The sequence below is a fragment of the Pyxicephalus adspersus genome, chromosome 5 (genome assembly GCF_032062135.1).
Source record: "Pyxicephalus adspersus chromosome 5, UCB_Pads_2.0, whole genome shotgun sequence".
NCBI classification, from domain to species: Eukaryota; Metazoa; Chordata; class Amphibia; order Anura; family Pyxicephalidae; genus Pyxicephalus; species Pyxicephalus adspersus.
Window position 1 is genome coordinate 1371242 of NC_092862.1, and position 21756 is coordinate 1392997.

Consider the following 21756-nt stretch of genomic DNA (forward strand, 5'->3'; position numbering starts at 1 on the left):
TTTTTTAATTGTCTTCTCATGAACTTTTACCATGTAACATGCTGACTGAGGCATGTGGAGTCTGAGATGGAGCTCTTAGGGGGTTACAATTTCTCTGAGAAATGCACAATTTGACCTTGGGGTGAATTTGCTGGGACGTTCATTATTGGGAAGATTGATGGCTGTCTGGATTTTTTTTCTACAGGTGAATAATCTTTCTCGCTGCACTATGATTGACTTCAGGTAGTTTGGCCTTCTAACCTTTCGCAGATTATTAGGCAGCAACAATTCCTTCTCTGAGATCATTTCTGATGTCTTTCCTCCTTGGCATTGTGGTGACACACACCTGAATGCTGCAGACCAGCAAACTGCCAATAGAGGGCGCCACACTGACTGATCAATGCATCTGATGGGCAGCACCTGGCTGATACTTACCCCATTCATTCCTATGGGGGGGGGGGGGTACTTAATTCTTCACACACAGCTTCTGCAAGGAAATAAATACCCTGAGCAGAGATTCAGCCATCTGTAATCCTGACACTTCCTGTGGCAGAGCAAAGCGGTCATGTGGTGGGGAGGCCTTCAGTTCTGTGTCACCCGGAGCCTGTTATATAATCTGTTGCTAACCAGAGACGGCTCCAACGGTCCCCTGGTGGCTGATCACCAGGCGCTGACCCCACGGACCAAACTCACCGGCCACTGGATTACCGAGCACAACAGCTGGAGGGAACTGCTTCGTGTCCCCATCGTTTCCCCACGGTGTCCCCATGGTGTCCCCACACTGCCATCCAGATATCATGAATTACGCCCAGTATTTCAGGGTCTTTTCGGGCTCTGCTCCCCCTCGGCAGGTGCGGGGGGTCAGGTGAGGAGGTTGTGGGTCCAGGGAGTGTTTCGGAAGACGTGGGAGATCCGCTAACATTTGTCAGGGATAATAGGGCCCTTTTGTCTCCGGTATGAACCATCCTTCCTGGGAGCGTCAGAGTGTAACACAATTCTCTATTATCTACAAATATCAGAGATCATTCCCTGACCGCAGCAAACCACCACAAGGGATTGGTAGCCGGGTGTGGTGGAGAGGCGAAGGACCCCATTGTTCTCCTGTAGTCCGGTTATAGAAGTGACCACAGCTAGGTTCTGTATATGGTAAAGAGCACCTGTTATTACTGACAACACCCTCTGCTTGGCCATGGAGCCAACACCTCAATCAATCACTATGGAATTTACCAGGGAAGATATTGATTGCCCAAAACACAATGGAAGGTGTGAAAGCTGTAGTACCGCCATGTTCCTTCTCCTCGGTGTCAGGAAGTCTGCACAGCTGAAATTAGGAAATGTTCTCCAAGGCTGGGATGGTAACATTGTGTTATTTGTGGAAGTAATGGCGGGCTTCTAACATGAGATAAAACCCGTCCAACCAGACCATGCGTGTTCTTCGTTGGACCTTTGTACACGGCTGGGGTCACCGGGGCTGCCATTGCTGGTAATTCTGCACATGGAGGAGGTGGAGGGGAGAGCCTGGACCTTTCAGGGGAACAAGACGAAATTGTTGGTTCAGGTACGTAGACGATACGATAGTTCAGGTTAGAACTTCAGAAAGGGAAGATTTGGGTGAACGTGGAAACATCAAATGTACACAGAAGAGGCAAAGAACAATTTATTAGCCAACACGTGCCAAGGACTGGGGTGACTTCATCATATACAGGAAACCCACAGTGACCTCCAGCACCCCATAGAACACAAACTGGGGGAACTCTGCTGCAACATCAAGACGATAATAACAACCACAGGGGACAAAGATCACAGAATTCTCAGAGTGCTGGGAAAGATTGGGGGCCCCCAGACTGGGATTAACCAAAATAATCATTGTGTCCCTAAAGGCCACCAATACACAGAAAGAAGCTTCAACAAACCCAACACCCAGAAGGGAAGTCATATGAGATATGCAGTGCAGGGTAGAAAGGAATCCTAGGACCTCAGGAGACAAAACAGCCTCTCAATGGGCCAAGACAGGGGGCAAATTCTACAGGTCAGCTGTTCTCCTTAAGGAGAAGGGGCATTTGAGGACAGTGAAGTACACAGAGGGGACAACTGGATTTCACAATCACGGCATGGGGTTGGGGGGCTTTCAGCACCCCCTGTTTTGTACCTGTAAAGCCATTCTGACATCTCAACCTCTGCAATTCAATTCCCCATTCACACCCTCAGCCGTGCAAATTGCAGGACGTACACCGGTGCAGACTTCCTGACACCAAGGATGGAATTATACAAATAGTAAGAGAACAAAACCGGAGACAAAACGGCTTCTCAATGGTCCAAGACGGTGGGGGGGGTTGGGGTTCTACAGGTCAGCCGTTCTCCTTTAAATAGAAGGGACATTTGGGGACAGTATAGTGCACAGGGTGGGGGGTCTCCAACACCTTCTGTCTTCCACCTATAAAGCCATTCTGACATCTCCACCTCTGCAATTTGTTCAGTAGAAAAGGATTACACAATTCAGTAACCATTCACACCCCAGCCGTGTAAATTGCAGGACGTACACCTGTGCAGACTTCCTGACACCAAGGATGGAATTACACAAATAGTAAGAGAGCTTTAACACCTCGCATCCGGTTCTTCCATCTGACATTCCTCGGGGATTGGATTTGGGGGTAGATATTGGGGGTTTTTATTTTTCCTATGATTTATTAGAGCTGAAACTTGGACAATCTACAAAACGCAGAATTCTACAGGTCAGCTGTTCTCCCTAAAGACAAGGGATATCTGAGGACAGAAAAAGTGCACAGGGTGGGGGGGGGCTTTAACACCCCCTGTTATCCATGTTATAAAGCCATTCTTACATTTCACCCCCGGCCTTGTAAATTGCAGGACGTACACCTGTGCAGACTTCCTTCCCCTCACAAGCCACGCCCCTTGCCAGTATTTACCCACCCAAATGCCAATGTGACAGAAGAGGTCAGGGGTGACTATTTATTCTGCAGGGTGGAGGTGATAACATTGTCACCCAGGAGGGGCGCTGGTCCCATGGAATGCCACTGTCTGAAAATACTGACTTTTGTTCAGCACGGAGCGATTGCGCTATCTGTAACCATTTCCGCTGCAGTTCTATAAATGTCTTTCACTCTCTCATTAACCCTTCATGTTTTGTGATTGTGAATGGTGATCCTGCCAATGACAGCACTTCCTTTGGAAGCTGACAACCATAAGCTGTTGCCTTGTACTTAGCAGCAGTGTTGTCATCCTGCTATGCAAGCTCTGTGATTGGCCGTCAGTCCTGGCAAACAAACCGCTAACTAAACATGCGTACAGCAAGCTGACAATACCATTACAAGCCACTGCCATAATGTTGTCAGCTGGAAACAGGAAGTGCCGTTACTGGCAGGAGTACGGTGCTATCACATAGCAAAGAATAGGAATGAGCAGCAGCTTGGAAGATTTCCCTGTGCGATGACTTCTTGTGACCACAAGGGGCGCTGGTCCTACTTTGAGTCCAGAAATTCTGCAATAAAACCCCAGGTTCGGTTAATTATTGAACCATTACACCTCCCCGCACACTCAGGTGGGTCCCTCATTCTGTTGTCACCCCCAAAGCTCCGGGCATCTCGCTGGTCCTGTAGATAGAGGGGGTGGGAGTGCTTAGTGTTTGCAAAATTTTAATATAATGCTGATAATGGCGCATTGTTTTATTGTTGTTCCCCTCTCTACCACCAGGTGGCTGCGGAAACAGTTTGACTCGATGGACAGGGGTCGTGATGGCAGGTAAGGCCTTCATTATTTTATATGGGGGGGGGGGGGGTAAGAGGCGCAATGGGGTCCAAAATCTGCCCCAAACACCCACAGACTGGGCTGAATGGCAATAAGTCGATGGCCCATCTGCATCGGCTGATATTTTAAAGTGGCCGATTGGTTTTGACTGCGGCTCCTACACATAGCAGAGCCCGGCTCTCTTGCAGGTGGACACGCCCCCTCTAATCAGAGCACCAATCAGCATTTCTGTACAGGCAGTGAGAGTGCTGGTGATTGGTGCACTGTTTGTAGGGGGCGGGGGGGACAGCAGAGGGGGTGGGGCAGGCTGCTGCTTGTTGTATGAGCGGTCTGACTCTCCATAGTGCTGCCATCCGGGTATTTACCCCTTTGTGGCAGCAAATTGTCAGTTATATAGGCAGAACCAAAGAAGATCAAAATACAGCCAGGTCCGCCATCAATTGGGAGAGCTGAGAAGACTTTCCTTATTCTAGAATATTCTAGATTTTTTTTTACCCGCAGGGTGAGGGCACTTGTCTCTGATTGGACGATATGGGTTTGGTGCTGAATATTCATTGCTGACTCTTCTTCTCTTACAGATCATCGAGCAGCTGGAGCTGTCCTTCCCCCTACGGTAAGTCACTTACCTGCCCCCCCCCCCAACAATAAATCCGGGACACCCCATGTGTCGGGGCATTGCTAGGGGCAGAAAACACCCCCCAGCATCCCTCCCAGGGTACAAAATTGTCTCAGCCCCAGAACCCCTCCCAGGGTAAATATTATCATAATAGCCCCAGAGCACCCCAGGCTCTCCAACAACATAGACTGACCATTACCCAAGGTTGTCTTTGTATCTTTCCCAGAAGGTGCAGTCCTGAGATGTGGGGTCCCTGTCTGGAAATTTGTGGCCCCTCTGCGTGTATCTCCGGGGACACTTTGTATGTAATTAGTGAAGTTTCCCAATTTCAGTGCTGAGTCAGCAGAATCTCCGAACCTTCCATATACCTAGCAATAGAAATGTCGCCTTCTAGAGGTGGAGTGCAGTACTGCCCCTGAATTTCACCAATCTGCTTTGCATTCTTTAATGTGAGAATCAAATTTAGGGAGAGGAACAAATTATCGATTAACAACTTCAGATTTCTGTGTCACCAAAAGATTGATGAGTTTGGAAGAGTTAAACCCCCTCTACCCCTCCTTTTTACCCTATGAACCCCCTTAGGATGATTTCCCTTCACTTCCTGTCCCAGAGACACAACAGGGAAATCTCCCTAACATGAAGGAAGTTCCTATTATAGACAGTTGTCACCAGATGAGGTGTCCCCATTGGCAGATTCCCCCCACTTCCTGTTCTGGTAAAGCAGTACAGGTTCTCTTGTCTAACGCCCCCTCTCTTCTGTGGCAGGAATGTGGACCGGCCGTCTCTGTGTCAGATCTCGCTTTACGATTTCCAGCGCTTCCTCCAATACGATCAGAAGGTAAATGTGGGGTACGGGGGATTGGGGGATGGCGTCACCACATTTCTGGCTTTACATGTAAAGAGGAACTCCAACCCCAACATATCGCCTGGAATGGAGAAAGGGGTGATCCATTTTATTTCTGTGTCCCCACTGGAGAGATTTCTTCCTCACTTCCTGTGCAGTCACTGGGACAGGAACTAACCCGCTCAGTGTGGTCACAGGGTATTTATTAAGGACCCAAAGCAGTAGCGCAGTACAGGCTGTGGTATCTCCCTGTAATTGCCCCTCTCTCCCTCTCTGTGGCAGGAAGTCTGGGCAAGTGACCTTGGTAAAGTGAGAGATTATCTATGCAATTATCTCCGGGACACAGACGGTGAGATGTCCGAGCCGGTGCTGCAGCTGGACGAGGTGAGATATGGCATGTGGGCGGGGGACACCTATTGGTCCAGAGGTATGTAGTGGGCATACCATATCACAGGGCTGCTACTATAACTACCTGCAATATCGGCTACCCCCACCCAGCAGAGTCAAACCAAAAGCCAAACATGGAACTAAGGGAGGAGCTTGTGCTCAGTAGCTTGTTCACACGGAGTTTCCCTTTAAATAAAAAAAAGACAAAAATGTCTAATATCCAATCATTTCTTAGCATCCCTGCAGTCACCACTTGCAAAAAAACTCAGCAGGAGTGTGTGAACGGCGCCATCTATCTGCTGTAACTGGCAATGGCAGCCCATAACCGAAACTGCAGCAGTACTGTGCGTAGTAGGGGAATTTGCACAGTGCCCCCTGGTGGTGACTTTGTCTTTCTGTCCCCTCAGTTTCTCATATACCTTTTCTCCAAAGAAAATGGGATTATGGACAACCATTGTGACGCGGTGACCCCGGAAGAGATGAATTTCCCGCTGTCCCAGTACTGGATCTCCTCCTCCCATAACACGTAAGATCCAAGAAAAAGGAAATGAAGGGGTGACAACGAGGAATATTCTGATATGTGAAATAAACTAATAAAAGGAATGGAGGAGCTCCGCTATGAGGAGAGATTAGCTGAACTGAATCTATTCTCCCTTGAGAAGAGACATATAAGGGGGGATATGATCACCCTGTATAAATATATAAATGGTCCATATACAGAACTCTATTCCCAATTATTCACTGTAATGTCATTACTAAGCACAAGGGGGCGCTCTTTGCATCTGGAGGAAAAGAAGTTTAAGCTGCAGATAAGGAAGGGATTCTTCACTGTAATGTCTGTGATAATGTGGAATCGCTCCCTCAGGAAGGAGTTTCAGCAAATACTATAGATTGCTTTAGGATTAAGGCTTTAAAGTAAAGATAACAGAGACTGCTGATCCATAGAACATTACCTCAATAAATCAGGAAATTGAACCGGAGTTATAAGGGTTTTTTTGCCTTCCTCTGGATCAGCTATATCTGCAGGGTTTTATCTGGAATATGTTTATTTCCATAGTGGTTTCCTACCTTACTATGTATCTATGAACCTTTTTTATGCCTTCAGCACCTAATATTCCTGTGTCACTGTCTGTATCTGTCTGTCATTTGCAATCCTTATTTCATGTACAGTGCTGCCTAATATGTAGGTGCTGGATAAATCCTGTTTATTCTTCTTCTTCTTATTATTATTATTAATATTATTATTAATAATAATAATAATAATAATAATGTGTTTGCTCCGCCCAATACTACAATCTCAGCCTGCATGATGAGACGCCCCCTATGGAGACTGGGCTCACGGGAAACAGGCAAAATTAGAGAGTTGGACCAAGAAATATAATGCTGTAGCATTATTATTATTATTATTATTAAATTTAAAACAGTATTTTTATAGCACCAACATACTATGCAGCGCATTACAGTAAATAGGGATTGGAAATGACAGACAGAGCATGGAAAGAGCAATTTTTTTGGTGGTGATGGGTTGTGTAGTATAGTATGTGTTACCATGCAATGTGCATCGGCGTGCCATTCACAATGAATGACACTGACATCTCGGCTCCATAGCAGCGGTGTGTTGGAGGTGTATATTTCATGGCACAATCGTTGTCTGTAATTAATATTTTGTTAATGTGTAATTTATAGGGTTCCCCTGGCTGGAATTATTATAAGATTATATATATATATATATATATATATATATATATATATATATAATTATTATATTAAGATTCTCTTGTTCTCTCTCCCTACAGGCGCTCCAACCGGGTCCAGCACTGCCGCATCCACTCCAGACAGGAAGCCGGCACCACCAAATTCTATCTGACCGACAACCTGGTGTTTGACAGTCTGTACAGTCTGATCAGCCATTACCGGGAGGTGCCACTGCGCTGCAATGAGTTCGAGATGCGGCTCACCGACCCAGTGCCGCAGCCCAACGCCCACGAGAATAAAGAGTACGCCTTGTCCCCTGACCTCCCTGGGGGCTAGTGAATCAAAGGGCAGACATGTGGCCACGGTCAGCTCTCCGGGGCTGGGAACTGAGCTGTCTATTCACTTTCATTAGCTGGGAGATCCAGTAAACCTGGAATGGATTTCTTCAGTCATTTCCTATTTGTTAGCAAATGTTTTCAATCGTGGACCAAATCCATTCCAGGTTTGCTGGATCACCCACCTTCACTGATGAAAGTGTATCCTCTCCAGCCTTGGAGAGATTTAATAAATCTGGCCCATTATATTGTTGCTCCTCACTGTGGCCCTGGAAGGCCATTTTTAAATAAACCCAAGTCTCATTGCATTCCTCAAGGCACGACTATGCATAATGTTATAAGACAACCATAAGAGCCACAAACTTACAAAGTATCCCCACCTGTCAGCCATTCTGGTAAAGTTTGCATCCCACCAGTTTTTACTTCGATCAAAACCCCTTTCTCCCCATTGGGACCCCTTTATTAGTTCAAGTTTTCTATCCTTTGGGGGGGCCCTATACGCAGAGCCCACACATACCTAATGGAAAACGCAGCCCTGGCGGATAGACAGTTGGGTGGGGTACTTAATCATGGAAGTCACATGGTGTCAAGTTTTGGGAAGTAGCACAAAGAACCATAAATCCTGTAATTAGGAACACTCATCACATTACAGGGGCAAATAAAACTGGGCATAAAACCCAAACATAATGCCTAAAAAATGTTAGTTTATTGATTATTTAATATTATTTAATCATTTTCAGATGTCAGGGAACCCCCTCAAAATGAATTAATTAGGGGACAGTTGAAAAAATGCTCCCTTACAATGGTGGTAGTAACAGCACCATATCTAAAGATCATGGGTGCCATGCAGGGGACTCTGTTATGTGGCCTTGGACTCTGCGGGGCCATCAGATGGGCGGCAATGAGCTGCATCACACAGAACCCCTGGCACCCTCTGGAGGAAACCCTGGTTGGAAATGGCTGATATAAAATATAATATACAGGGGGCAATGGTTGGCAGATTACCACACGTTATGTTCCTCCTCCTCACTCTATTACTTTGTATCTATCAGGTGGTACCATGCCAGTCTCACCCGTCTGCAGGCAGAGCACATGCTGATGAGAGTCCCTCGTGATGGTGCCTTCCTGGTGCGCAAGAGGAGCGAGCCAAATTCTTACGCAATTTCCTTCAGGTGAGGATGGGATTTTGGAAGGAATGCAAAAGTTTGCACATTCCTATTTTTGTATATGAAATTGTTGATAAATATTTCAAATGAGAAAAAGAAAATTGTCAGAATCCCAGCTGTGTAATTTTAATAAAACTTTTTATAAACATAATTTATTATTACATAGTATTTATTTAGCCCCGACATATTATGCAGCGCTGTACAATGTCCATAGTCATGTGACTAGCTGTCCGTCAGAGGAGCTCACAATCTAATGTCCCTACCATAGTCTAAGGTCAATTTGGGGAGAAGCCAACTAACCTAACTGCATGTTTTTGGAATGTGGGAGGAAAGCGGAGTACCCGGAGGAAATCCACACAAACACGGGGAGAACCTGCAAACTCCATGCAGATGGTGTCCTGGCTGAGATTCTAACCTGGGACCCAGCGCTGCAAAGGCTGGAGTGCTAACCACTGAGCCACAGGGCTGCCTATAATGATTTGTATTACAATAAGCAAAGCAGATGGAGAATAAACATGAAATGTATTACATTCAGTTTTTTATTCACTTTAATGCAACTCCAGTAATTCAATTTCTTCATTTAATGATATTAATAATAATTTGAATTATTACATTCAAATACATTTTTTTATTTTTATGCAATTTTGAAATAATGATTACATTAGGATGAAATAAATATGCTAATTTTTACATAGAATGTATTTTTTAATATTTGCATTAAATCTTGGAACGTTATCATGAACGATGATTCCTGAGAATTGAAGGCATAGATGGAAACATTTGCTGTAATGCTATTAACTCTACAAACTATTTTCTCCCAAAATAACTAAAATGGAACAAATGCTGATGTTGTAGATTGAAGTGTTGTTCCCTTGCAGGGCGGAGGGAAAGATTAAGCATTGCCGCATCCAGCAGGAAGGACGTCTCTTCATGTTGGGGAGTTCGGCAGAGTTTGAGAGTCTGGTGGATCTTGTCAGCTACTATGAGAAGCATCCTCTGTACCGCAAGATGAAACTCCGCTACCCCATTAATGAGGAGGCTCTGGAGAAGATGGGCACAGCGGTGAGTAATCCTCCAAACACCCCAAGCACTTTCATTGATCTTCACCTGGACTTATTTAGACTATACTGCCAAATGTTTATGCACCGTCACAGCTAAATGAGCCTGCTGGGCATCCAAAACCATGGGAATTATTATGGAGTTGAACCACTTTGCCCTCATTGATGAGGTCAGGTACTGATGGTGAAGATTTTCCCCCTATTGGTGAGGTCAGGTACTGATGGTGGGGATTTCCCCCTATTGGTGAGGTCAGGTACTGATGGTGGGGATTTGCCCCCTATTGGTGAGGTCAGGTACCAATGGTGGATGAGAAGACCTGGCTCGACATTCCAATTCATCCCAAAGTTGTTAAGTAGGGTTGAGGTCAGGGCTCTGTGCAGGAAACTCCAGTTCCTCCACACCAAACTGGTGACCCCATGTCTTTATGGAGGGGGCTTTATACCCCAGGGCACAGTCAAGGGGGTTTAGGAAAAGGTCTAAATTTAGAGGTGTCCACATACTCTTGGTTATATAATCTGTGTTGTATCCTGTGATGATGATCCTATACTAATAAACAATTCTTTTGACCAATAAATCTTTGTCCTTAGGAACTAGATTACGGTGCCCTCTATGAAGTTCGGACACCACACCTCTATGTGGAAGCCAACAAAATGCCAACATCTCGGGTAAGGCAAAGCATTGATACAATCTAAGCTTTGGGCTGCATAGCAGGTACTGGATAATGGCGGTTGTTTGCAGTTGAAAACTAATTATGATCCGAGCATGGAAGCCATTCATACCTTTGATCCTCTGTGCACATTGAACTATCTATAGGAGGTATTCAATCAAAAAAAAATACTCTTTTTTTAAAGAATGTATGTCTTATTTTTACCTGGTCGGTGTCATTTGATCTTGTTTACAATGCTTATGAGTCCCTGTAAATGGTCATTAGTGAGTTTATTCATTTGCTTGCTTCTATGGTGGAAACTCAATGACCTCTATGTCTCCTTCCATTTAACTGTCCAATGTAATGGATGAACTCTGTGAGCAATAGGGAAGTGTCTGGGCAAAGCATGAATTTTAGAAGGAATTAGTTAGATAATATTCCCCAAATAGGACTGATACTGCTGCTCTAAGTATGTAAGTTGGTTGAGAGCTGGACTATAATGGGAATTTAAGGGTCTCTGAACCCAAATTGGTCCTTGGAGTATCTGGAAACAGTACAATCAACGTAAGCACCTCATGGTCAGTGTACATCCAAAAAGTCTTCGTTGGTTACAGCAAAAATCAAGTAGACGTCCAACATGTTTCAGGGGCTTTTCAGTCCTTCATCAGGGCTAAGCACACAACTCATAAAGGCATCAATGTGATCATATAAAAAAATCTCAGTACCATGATGTCATAGTAAAGAATAAAAAGGTTTTTTTTTAGCTATGACATGATCCTATAGAGATTGCCCTATAATATTATATTTATGCCCCCCCAAAACACATTGGCTGTGACTAGCAAAGACTTAGTAGACCTACACAGACCCTGTGGCTTTCTCAGCCTTCTCTTATAGGAAGCTTTAGGCACTTGCTGTATTAAGTAAATCCTGTTGTTTCAATGTAATGCTGTGATGGGCATATTTTCTCATTATGGCTATTGCTGTGTTCTGATCATTTCCCATTTGGATTATTCTCACCCTCTGCCCTGTACCCTTACAGTGTATGGTGAAGGCTCTGTATGACTACAAGGCCCAGCGGGAGGACGAGCTTTCCTTCTGTAAGCAGGCCATCATACACAACGTGGACAAGCAAGATGGAGGCTGGTGAGCTTACAGCTGGCAATTAACGTTTCCTGTTTTAAATGTTTTTTTGGATTTTAAATCCTGATTGTAGCCAAAGCTATTGACAGAGTGGGAAAGGTTTGAAAATTGGGAGATGCCCCCATGAAACCCTATAGAAAGTTACTTCTCACACCAGAGTACAAATTGGCAAATCCCAGGGGCCACAGGAACTATGGGCTTATCCAGCTGCCTGCATCCTGTGCTGCACTAAAGCCTAAGAAACAATCAAAAAGGTTCCCGATCATGTCATCACTATGTAAGCTTCATTGATAAAAACAAAAGTCTTCAGTCTGTAAATTGCAGCTTCACATTCATCTCCTCCACTGCTATTGGCTCTTATACAATATCACAATAACCTGCACTGCAGCCAGAGGGCGCCATCACATCCATGCATTGTGGTTTCTGCACAACACATGATAATGCACATTATGCGTTGGTGTGATGCCTCATTTTAAATAGCACCCCATGGCACCTCTACAACTCACCTGCCTTTCCGTGGAACACAATGGCTGGTTTTATACTGCTATGCTGTCTACTTAAATTAATAGACAGTCCAAAACAATACCTGCACATCCCATTCATTGATATGAACTGCATGTGGGTGAAAAAATACTTCAAGGGATCACTGTGCTGTGCTGCCATTGTGGCTAATTTATGGATATTGCTATGAAACTGCAACTGATGTAACGGCACTTCTGGTTCATTGAATGTTGAATGACAGAGAAACTGAACAGACCCAGGTAATGTTCACAATGTGGGCTTCTAAGAGATAGAATCCTGAATGATGTTCTCACCCCTCGCTGCTTTTTCTGGACAACTCGCTAACCTTTCCCAAATAACCCAAAGCCACTTTTTATCAATAAATGGAACCGGAGAGAAACATAAAAGTGACTTCTAAGCTGAAAACGTCAATTTTCTGTCTGCCAATCAGAATGTGTTCATATCTGCCCCCCTTCTCTACATATTCCATATGATCATTGTGTTCCTGTAATATCCGTAATTCTTCCCTTTTCTCATTGGTGTGCAGGTGGCGCGGGGATTATGGTGGGAAAAAGCAGCTTTGGTTCCCAGCAAACTATGTGGAGGAAATGAGCAACACGCCGAACACAGAGCAGGATGACACGGTATGGAGCAATGCACACTGACCATACAACGACCTCTCCGTGTAATCAGGAACAGCTAATAATAATATCTTCATATATCATATATCTGTGAGGGAGACAGGGTCAGTCCACCAAAAAATGACCATCCAGTAATTATCAGAGGCTGGAGAATACATTAGGGTCCCTTCCAATAGAGCATTCTATTAGTGAGATCTCTGTGCTGAGTCCTCCGGTCTGTACCCCTGCTGTGCCCATTATGGGGGCTCCCACCATCCCTGTGCTGGGTTCCTGGGTCTGTATACCCGCTGTGCCCATTATGAGGGGCTCCCACCATCCCTGCACCCGGTCTGTACCCCTGCTGTGTTCATTAAAAAGAAGCTCCCCCCATCTCTGTGCTGAGTCCTCCGGTCTGTACCCCTGCTGTGCCCATTATGAGGAGCTCCCCACATCCCTGTGCTGGGTTCCTGGGTCTGTATACCCGCTGTGCCCATTATGAGGGGCTCCCACCATCCCTGAGCTGGGCTCCTGGGTCTGTACCCCTGCTGTGCCCATTCTCAAGGGCTCTTATTTTTGGGTCCAATTTGTGCAGCATAGTTGTATGTAAAGTGATGTAGAACATCTTCTGTATACTGATGATAACATAATCCCATTAAACAGGTTGACAATAATATTAAGTGAAGAGTAATATCCAGCCTGATTCCTGAGGAAAATGCTGCTGCCGGCTCCCTCCAGTGCTATTGACACAGGCCGAGCCCCAGGCTCTTTGGGAAGGGAGAATCAGCCAATCCGGATTCCAGTCCTCTCTTGCAGAAGAGGTCACATGACCAAATACCTGGGCCCATGCATAGTACTGTAGGGAGCTCAGAGCAGTGTTTTCTCCATTGGCATCCTTCCACCCTTTCATTGCAAGACTGACTGGCAGCAAATGTTGGAGGTCTCACGATGAGCCTCATGTCTGCAGCTCTTCCTGTAATGTCTAAATAACTAAATAACTGATTTTTCTGTCCTTCTCTTAGTCGCTGTTCTTCGGGCAGTCTGCAGAGAACAGTCCCCTGGGAAACTTCCTGAAGGGGTTCATAGACGTCCCGTCCTGTCACATCGGTGAGTACCCGAGGCTTCCTATTTACTGCTGTGCCTGGATCCAGGTTTGCTGGATCACCCAGGTTCTCCTATGATAGGCCGAGCAGGGGAGTCCCATGAGATGACCATCCAATGCACCCAACCGCCGCACTGATTGTTCCTTATTGATCAGTAATTTGATCTGTTATTTCACCTAACCCATCCCGGGTGATTCATAGGGTACCTCTGCAACGTGAATACTTTCACCCACCTAATTGGGCTTTCTGAGTCTTCAGAGTCACATGACTTAAGGCAACCCTGGTTGGTTATGTAGAGATTTAAACCATGCCTATGTACTATTCTGTTTTATTTACCCCCTTCCCCTTATTCTGTCTGCAGTTTTATCTAAAGAAGGACGAGGCCCCAAACCCTACATGTTCACCATCCACTCCCAGCAGATGTCTCACCCCTCTCAGGCCCTGGACGTGGCAGCCGATTCACTGGAAGAGCTAAATGACTGGATAGCGAAAATCAGAGAGGCTACCCAGAATGCGGACGCCAGGGTGAGTCTACATTTCAGTTCGCAATACTCCCAACGAACACCAGAGGGCGGACATACTGCAAAATGCTGAAAGGACACAGACTATTATAGGAGAACCTGGGTGATCCATAAAACCTGGAATGGATTTCTTAATATAAATTCCCATTGCTTGGTAAATGTTTTCAATTGTTAACTAAATCCATTCCAGGTTTGCTAGATCACACAGGTTCACCCACGATAGTCTATCTTCTTCATGATAGTCTTCTATTTTCTATCTTCAGGTCCATTGAGAAAATAAATATGAATTCTGGAAAAACGTTATGTGAATTGTATGACGTTGTGTGAATTGTATGACATTGTGTGAATTGTATGACGTTGTGTCTCGGTTTGTCCACAGATGCAGGAGGGGAAGATAATGGAGAGGAGGAAGAAGATTGCGCTGGAGTTGTCTGAGCTGGTTGTGTATTGTCGCCCGGTGCCATTTGATGAAGAAAGTGAGAATTGCCTTAAAAGTCCCAAAAAGTGTTCTTTTTTTTCTCCCTCGCACTGGAAAAATATTAAAAAAGTAATTATAGTAATATTCAATCTTGTAATATTGTATAATAGAAATGCCCTGACATTGTTTTTGTTGTACGGTGACATCTATCTTCATATGTTCCTGTGCTGTCACTCTTCTCTACTCTTGAAAAATAAAAAGTACTTTTTAGCGTGTCAGAGATTTGGGGTTTTCCCCGAGATGCCCGCTGTTATCTGACGTAAATTTCTTGCAGAGATCGGGACGGAGAAAGCTTGTTACCGTGACATGTCATCATTCCCGGAGACCAAGGCAGAGAAATACGCCAACCGCAGCAAAGGGAAGAAGTTCCTGCAGTATAACCGGCGTCAGCTGAGCCGCGTCTACCCCAAAGGCCAGCGGCTGGACTCCTCCAACTACGACCCGCTGCCCATGTGGATCTGTGGGAGCCAACTGGTGGCCCTCAACTTCCAGACTCCAGGTACCGGTCAGACTCGCAGGGGTCCTATTACTAAAGCAGCAGTATTTCTGTTGTTTCCTCTGACACAAGGATGGGAACAAGATATGTGATTGGCAGATGGACAATAACATGGATTCACCTCGTGGTGTGTGAACATTCCCTGTGCTAAGTGAACGGTGCTGACTTATCAGCTCCATAATGTCTGATTCTCCTTCTTCTCATATGACTATAGGGCCAACAAGACCTCATCATAGAATCATTGCAGTGTGTGAGAATTGTAGATCCGGGCTGCTGGGGGTCTCATACCCTGGACTTTATATAACGTATTGCTGTGTAATTCCAGACAAACCAATGCAGCTCAACCAGGCGCTGTTCATGCTGGGTGGGCAGACCGGGTACGTCCTGCAGCCGGATATCATGAGGGATGATTACTTCGACCCCTTCGATAAAAACAGCCTGAAGAGCTTGGAGCCAATCACAGTGCAGGTTCAGGTAGGTGACAGGTACTCAATAATTAGTATTCCCATCATGTTAATGTAGAAAAGTGCAATTCTTGTCCTCCATTGGCAGGTATAAGAAATAAACCCAATGCCCATTTGGGCTTACTTGGGGGCACTAAAAGACATCCCTGTGCCGCTGACAACCTGTCAGGATATGACTATGGAGACCTGACTTCACTTACTGCATTCTTGTTCCAGGTCATTAGTTCAGCAGGTTGCAAATATCTTCGGGCCCTTCCTAAAGACAGCCTGTAGGGGCCAGCCTCATGACCACTCACTCGCTGCTCCCCATTATACATATTATTATTACATAGAGCTGATAGAGGAGATCTTCTACCATGGGCTTCTTCTACCTGACCCGCATTAGATGCACCGATAGAGGTCTATAGGGACTCCTATAGGGGGAGGAATCCAATAAAGGGGGACCTCCTGATTTAAATTAGCTTCTCCTAAATGTTAGGGTTGTGTCATTAATGATCACTGTCCAGGTCCAAGTTCCATCCTAGGTCTGCAGCCACATCTGATTATACCTTTTTGGATTTCCCCCTTCAGATCCTGGGGGCCCGGCACCTTCCCAAGAATGGTCGCAGCATTGTGTGTCCCTTCGTGGAGGTGGAGGTCTGCGGCTCGGAGTTTGACAACAGCAAGAACAAGAGTGAAGTTGTGGGTGAGTGAACACAATCGGGGTTCCACCTTCAGAATGCAGTGCCTTGTACACCCCTCCTCCCCCCACCTTCACTGACCTCTGTGTCCCCAAAATGAACTGTCTGAGTTTCCAAAGAATTAAATGGTTATCCTTTATATGGGATTTTAATATGCACTCCAGCAACACTGACTCCCCCAGGTATAGGACTTTCTTGTAGTTCAGACCGGAGCAAATATTTTGAGAATCTTTGATGTATATTTTCTCCCTCACAATAATCTTCTAATATTTGTTCTTTTATGGTCTGGTAAATATACCAAGAAAAGTATTGATCTTCCTGGAACCCAATGAGCTGATAATAAATATCCTCTCTCTGCCTTTGCTGCTCTGAAATCCCAAGCAATGTTATTACCCTTTACCAAATTTGCCTATTTTCATTTTTCATTTCTCCATAACCCATGGGAACTACAGAACATCATCCCCTAGGTTAAGGAGGAATGAAAAGGGAGAGCACTTCTGTAGTGCTATCCCAGGGTGGCACCCTACTCCCCTGGGTACAGTGTGCATACAATGCTCTCTGTCTGTTATCAGTTACATTGTTCTTCCTGAACATCTCTGTATGGCTCTAATATGAACAGCCAAGGCTGACAATGCTGCTCCTCCACAGTACTGTGCGTTGTCACCCTAGCACCGGGCCCATTCACACGGTTGTGTCCATGGTAAAAAAAAAAAATGAAGTTTTGGTTGTCATTCTCACCTTCAGTTGGGTGCTGTCCCCTGTAGACCATTGTCCCATCTCTGGGTTGTATAAATGCAGAGCGTCCTGGACCCACCGTGCATGATATCAGAACATCTTGCAGTACAATGATGTAGGTTGGGTGATAATGGTATAACAGCTGCAACAATGGGGATCAAGTGAGGGCACCAAATACACAGCATTTCAGCTCATTGAACCCCCTGGCATTCTGTTATTAGGGGTCCTGGAAAAGGTTGGGGCCCCAGGCAAATGCCCAGTTTTCACCACATAGAGGGGAGGTGTGCGGAATCCTCCAATATCTGTGAACAATGTAACTAAAAGCAGTGCAGCCCAGGCAGAGCCCAAACAGAACAATGAGCCAATGAGAGCTGCCCATTGTTGGGGTATCTGTACCCCTTCATTATTCCTGTATTTCCCTGTACTGAAGCCTGTCTTCCCTGTGCAGCTGACAATGGTTTGAACCCGGTCTGGATGATGAAAGAGTTTGTATTTGACATCAATAACCCAGAATTTGCCTTCCTGAGATTTGTGGTGTATGAGGAGGACATGTTCAGTGACCCCAACTTCCTGGCTCAGGCCACGTTCCCTGTGAAGGCCCTGAAGACAGGTGAGCAACATTCAGTATCTGTATTTCTTCCTTTAGCCCCTTTGTGTAAGTTCTAGATTTTGCTGACTTGTGTTTTTTTTTGTGCCTAGGCTATCGCTCAGTCCCCCTGCGGAATAGTTACAGCGAGGAGATGGAGCTCGCCGCCCTGCTGGTGCACATAGAGATTGTCAATGCTAAGGTGCCGTATCTGAGATCTTCCAGGCTGCTTCTATCACTTCACAAAGAAGCACTGCATGTACAAATGTTTTTTGTTTTTAAAGTGGACCTGTCACCAAAAGGTCCAGTGAACAAATTATCCCAACCTTCTTATTCCCTTCCTACCTGAAACTGGTTAATAATGAACCCCTAAGGAATTTGATTCAGGATGGTAGATGCTCCCAAACAGGAAGTGAGGGGAAAACCCTTCTAAGAGAGTTGTCACCGGAGCAGGTGTCCCTATACACATGTTCTGCTGCCAACTGTAAAATTTAGCATTTCCATTACTTTTTGTGCAAGTGACACCCCAATGGGGTAACAGAACAGTCAGGGGTTCTATCCCTTCCTTGAATAGTTTTGTCCCTAGATACAATTTATTATAAATATATCAGTGCTGCTTTCAGTGATGTCCGTCCATTACATATGCCATTCTCCCCACACACAGGAGGAAGATGATGAGAATCTGTACACCTCCATCCAGCAGCTGCGGGACCGAGCCAGCGAACTCTCCAATCAGGTGTCCAGCTACGAGCGCGCCAATAACTGCGACTCCCGATACCAACAGCGGCTGGATGAGCTCCGGGCGGCCCAGGAGAGACTCCTCGAGCTTACAGAAGTGAGGAACAGGAAGTGAGTTTAATCCTTCCCTTCATTAAATTGTTTTCTTCCAGCCTTGTGGTCACAGTTTGGTGAAGAACCTTTTCTGCCCCTCCCATGACTGTGCCCCAGGGTACAAAGCCCCCTCCATAAAGACATGGGGTCACCAGTTTGGTTTGGAGGAACTCGAGTGTCCTGCACAGAGCCCTGACCTCATCCCTACTGAACACCTTTGGAGTGAGTTGGAATGGTGAGCCAGGGCTCCTCACCTGAACATCACACCTTCCTATATGACTAGATGTATGGAGGACACCTCCCCAAATGATGGAGACCAGGTGTCCCCAGTGAAGGATCTTGTTAATTCTCCATCATACAAAGCCATTATAGACAAATCTAGCCCAGTGGTGAAAAGTCTGAGGAGCCTCTCCATGGTTGGGTTTAGAAGTTTCCAGTGAAGGGTCAAACATGAAACCTTGTAGACTGATGGGTTCTTCCAACCTTGTGGTCACAGTTTGGTAAAGACCCTTTGTTCCCCATAACTGTACCCCGGGGTACAAAGCCAGCTCATAAAGGCATGGGGTCACCATTGAGGAATTGAAGTGTCCTGCACAGAGCCCTGAACTCAATCCTACTGAACACCTTTGGGATAAATTGGAATGGTGAAACAGGTCTTCTCGCCCAATATCAACCTGACCTCACCAATAGGGGGGAAAATTCCCACTGACACAACCCACAATCGTGTGGGAAGTCCTCCCAGAGTAGAGAATGTTATAACTGGAGGGAAACTCCTAATTAATGGACATGAGAGGGTGGGGAACCTCATTATTAATAGCTATGGGGGGGGGGCATTTTATTAATGAACATGGGGTTGGGGAACCTCAATAATAATGGCTATTGGGCTGGTGGGGTAAACCTGAACATCACACCTTCCTATATGACTAGATGTATGGAGGACACCTCCCCAAATGATGGAGACCAGGTGTCCCCAGTGAAGGATCTTGTTAATCCTCCATCATACAAAGGCATTATAGACAATTCTGGCCCAATGGCCAAAAGTCTGAGGAGCCTCTCCATGGTTGGGTTTAGATGTTTCCAGTGAAGGGTCAAACATGAGACCTTGTAGACTGATGGGTTCTTCCAGCCTTGTGGTCTGCTTATTAATGGCCATGGGGGGGACATCTTAATAATGAACATGGGGGTGGGGAACCTCAAAATGAATGACCATGGGGGCATGGGGAACTCCAATATTAATGACCATGGAGGTTAATGGAGGGAAACTCCCTAATATTGGCCATGGTTTAGGAATGGGATGCTGAAGATTCTCATGTGATGGTCCGGTATCTATGATCTTTTGGTTGTATATGAGTTGGATTCACCCAGAGCCGGATTGGATTATCCGGCTGGCAGCCTTGGCAGGAGCACAGGGCCCAGTGGCTGTCCCGGGGGCCCAGCTTGAACCCTTCTGCAGCCATACGGGTCATAGCTGTGCGCCTGCCCAATATTTAACATTGACTTGTAGGCAGTTTGCATCTGATGGGACTGTGCCTAGGCAGGGAATGTAGGGCCTATTGAGTCTTCATCAATCCTTAATATTGTCAGTGGACCTTACCTAGGGGCCCCATGCAGCCTGATTATCTCATTTTATTTTTCTCTCCATCAGACTCATGGAAAAGAAGAAGAGAGACCGACAGCTGGTAAATAAAAGGAACTGATCCCCAGTCACCCCGATTTCCATGAACTACCCGCTGATCCCCGGAGACCCCAGCGAGCTGTCCACAGGAGTTTACAGAATATGTGACAGCGAGGGGCCCGGGGTCTCCATCAGAGACGTGTATATAACGACCCCTTTTTCCTGGCCGTGGGATACAGACGCAGGATTAGCGTCAGCAATATAATTTCTCTTGAATAATCGCCTTGTGCAATGGACGATAAAGCTGCATGTGTGGGGTCCACAGACATACGAAACATTCACCTGTATGCACATTCATTGGTTTGTGCTGCCGGATTCCACGCTGATCCATCATATTGCTGTCAGTTACAGTTTTAAGGGCTCCTCTTCGTACCGCTGGTAACGGTTTTGCGTCGTTCATTTGCAGTCAGAGCGACAAAGGTTGGACCGTTGCAAGGATTCCGGAACGCTGCAAATGGTCAGAATGTAAAGATTTATTTAATGATTCACAAGGCACTTAGCGGTCTGACGGCGATTCACCCAAAGGAACAGAGAGGCTGCATAGCTGCACTTTATCTGGCCGAGGAGCGCTCACCGTGTCATCCGATTTTATTGGCAACCAATAGAAATCCAGGATTGGGTGGTTGTCAATACAATGTTCAGTTATTCTAGATTTACAGTCCGTGGTGTCTGATATCTGCTTGAACTCCAAGTGCTCTCTTTTCCCTCAGGTGCACTATATGAACTTCCCATTAGGAATTTTTCTTCTCTCTCATGTCAGAAAATCCCAGCGCCAGCCTGATGTGTAAATTCAGTTGGTTTGCACATAAAGTCATATGAAAAGGTTTGGGCAGGCTAAATCAGATTCCACATTTTGATGATTTGAGGAAAAAAAAGAGATTGAACTTTGTCGTTAGCAGGTAAAAGAAAGGTCACACGCAGCAGGTTCTATAGCACCCAAAATAAGCCAAAGAGTTCCCCTCCCCCTAAATGAGCTCCCAGAATAAGCTGTAGGTCCTGCCAAACATTTCCTTGCCCCGCTCCCAAGAATTCCTATCTAACTTTCTTGTTTGCAAGTCCTCCACCAATCTCTGCATGCTTCCCGCCTTCTGCTATCATGTGACTAGCCGCTCCCCTGGCTATTGGCCAATCAAGGCACAGAATGCTGCATTGGTGATTGGCAGGGTAGAGTGTCACATGGTCACATGATCCGTTCACTGGGCTCATGGAAGAGGTGGAGGTGACAATTTATTAGGTACACCAAGCTGCACGCTATAAAGTGAACCTGTCACCTGGTATAGGTTAGAATTCTAAGTGAGATTTATTGGCAAAACCAACATAAGTTGAAGCTTTGCCAAAGCAAAAGGCAAATGTGTGATTGGACCAGTTCTGCTAATTTGGGTCCATTTAGTAACATGCCAGCTGCAGCCTCCGGACTTTCCGTCCTTTAAGAACTTT

The 21756-nt window shown here is 45.7% G+C and overlaps 1 protein-coding gene across 1 annotated transcript in view; it reads left to right on the top strand.

The window, feature by feature from the left end:
• LOC140331864 (1-phosphatidylinositol 4,5-bisphosphate phosphodiesterase gamma-1-like) overlaps positions 1-20957 on the top strand; it is a 28258-nt gene extending 7301 nt beyond the window's left edge. Inside the window, exons 2-21 of the mRNA XM_072413198.1 lie at positions 4252-4357; positions 5126-5198; positions 5487-5588; positions 5999-6117; positions 7388-7588; positions 8674-8793; positions 9666-9849; positions 10434-10511; positions 11532-11635; positions 12681-12777; positions 13773-13857; positions 14215-14378; positions 14754-14850; positions 15127-15351; positions 15674-15822; positions 16383-16497; positions 17676-17837; positions 17927-18015; positions 18478-18662; positions 20290-20957. Coding sequence (XP_072269299.1) covers positions 4252-4357; positions 5126-5198; positions 5487-5588; positions 5999-6117; positions 7388-7588; positions 8674-8793; positions 9666-9849; positions 10434-10511; positions 11532-11635; positions 12681-12777; positions 13773-13857; positions 14215-14378; positions 14754-14850; positions 15127-15351; positions 15674-15822; positions 16383-16497; positions 17676-17837; positions 17927-18015; positions 18478-18662; positions 20290-20341 — 2507 coding nt within the window. The 3' untranslated portion in view covers positions 20342-20957. The remainder of the gene's footprint in view (positions 1-4251; positions 4358-5125; positions 5199-5486; positions 5589-5998; positions 6118-7387; positions 7589-8673; positions 8794-9665; positions 9850-10433; positions 10512-11531; positions 11636-12680; positions 12778-13772; positions 13858-14214; positions 14379-14753; positions 14851-15126; positions 15352-15673; positions 15823-16382; positions 16498-17675; positions 17838-17926; positions 18016-18477; positions 18663-20289) is intronic.
• The last annotated feature ends 799 nt before the right edge of the window (positions 20958-21756 follow it).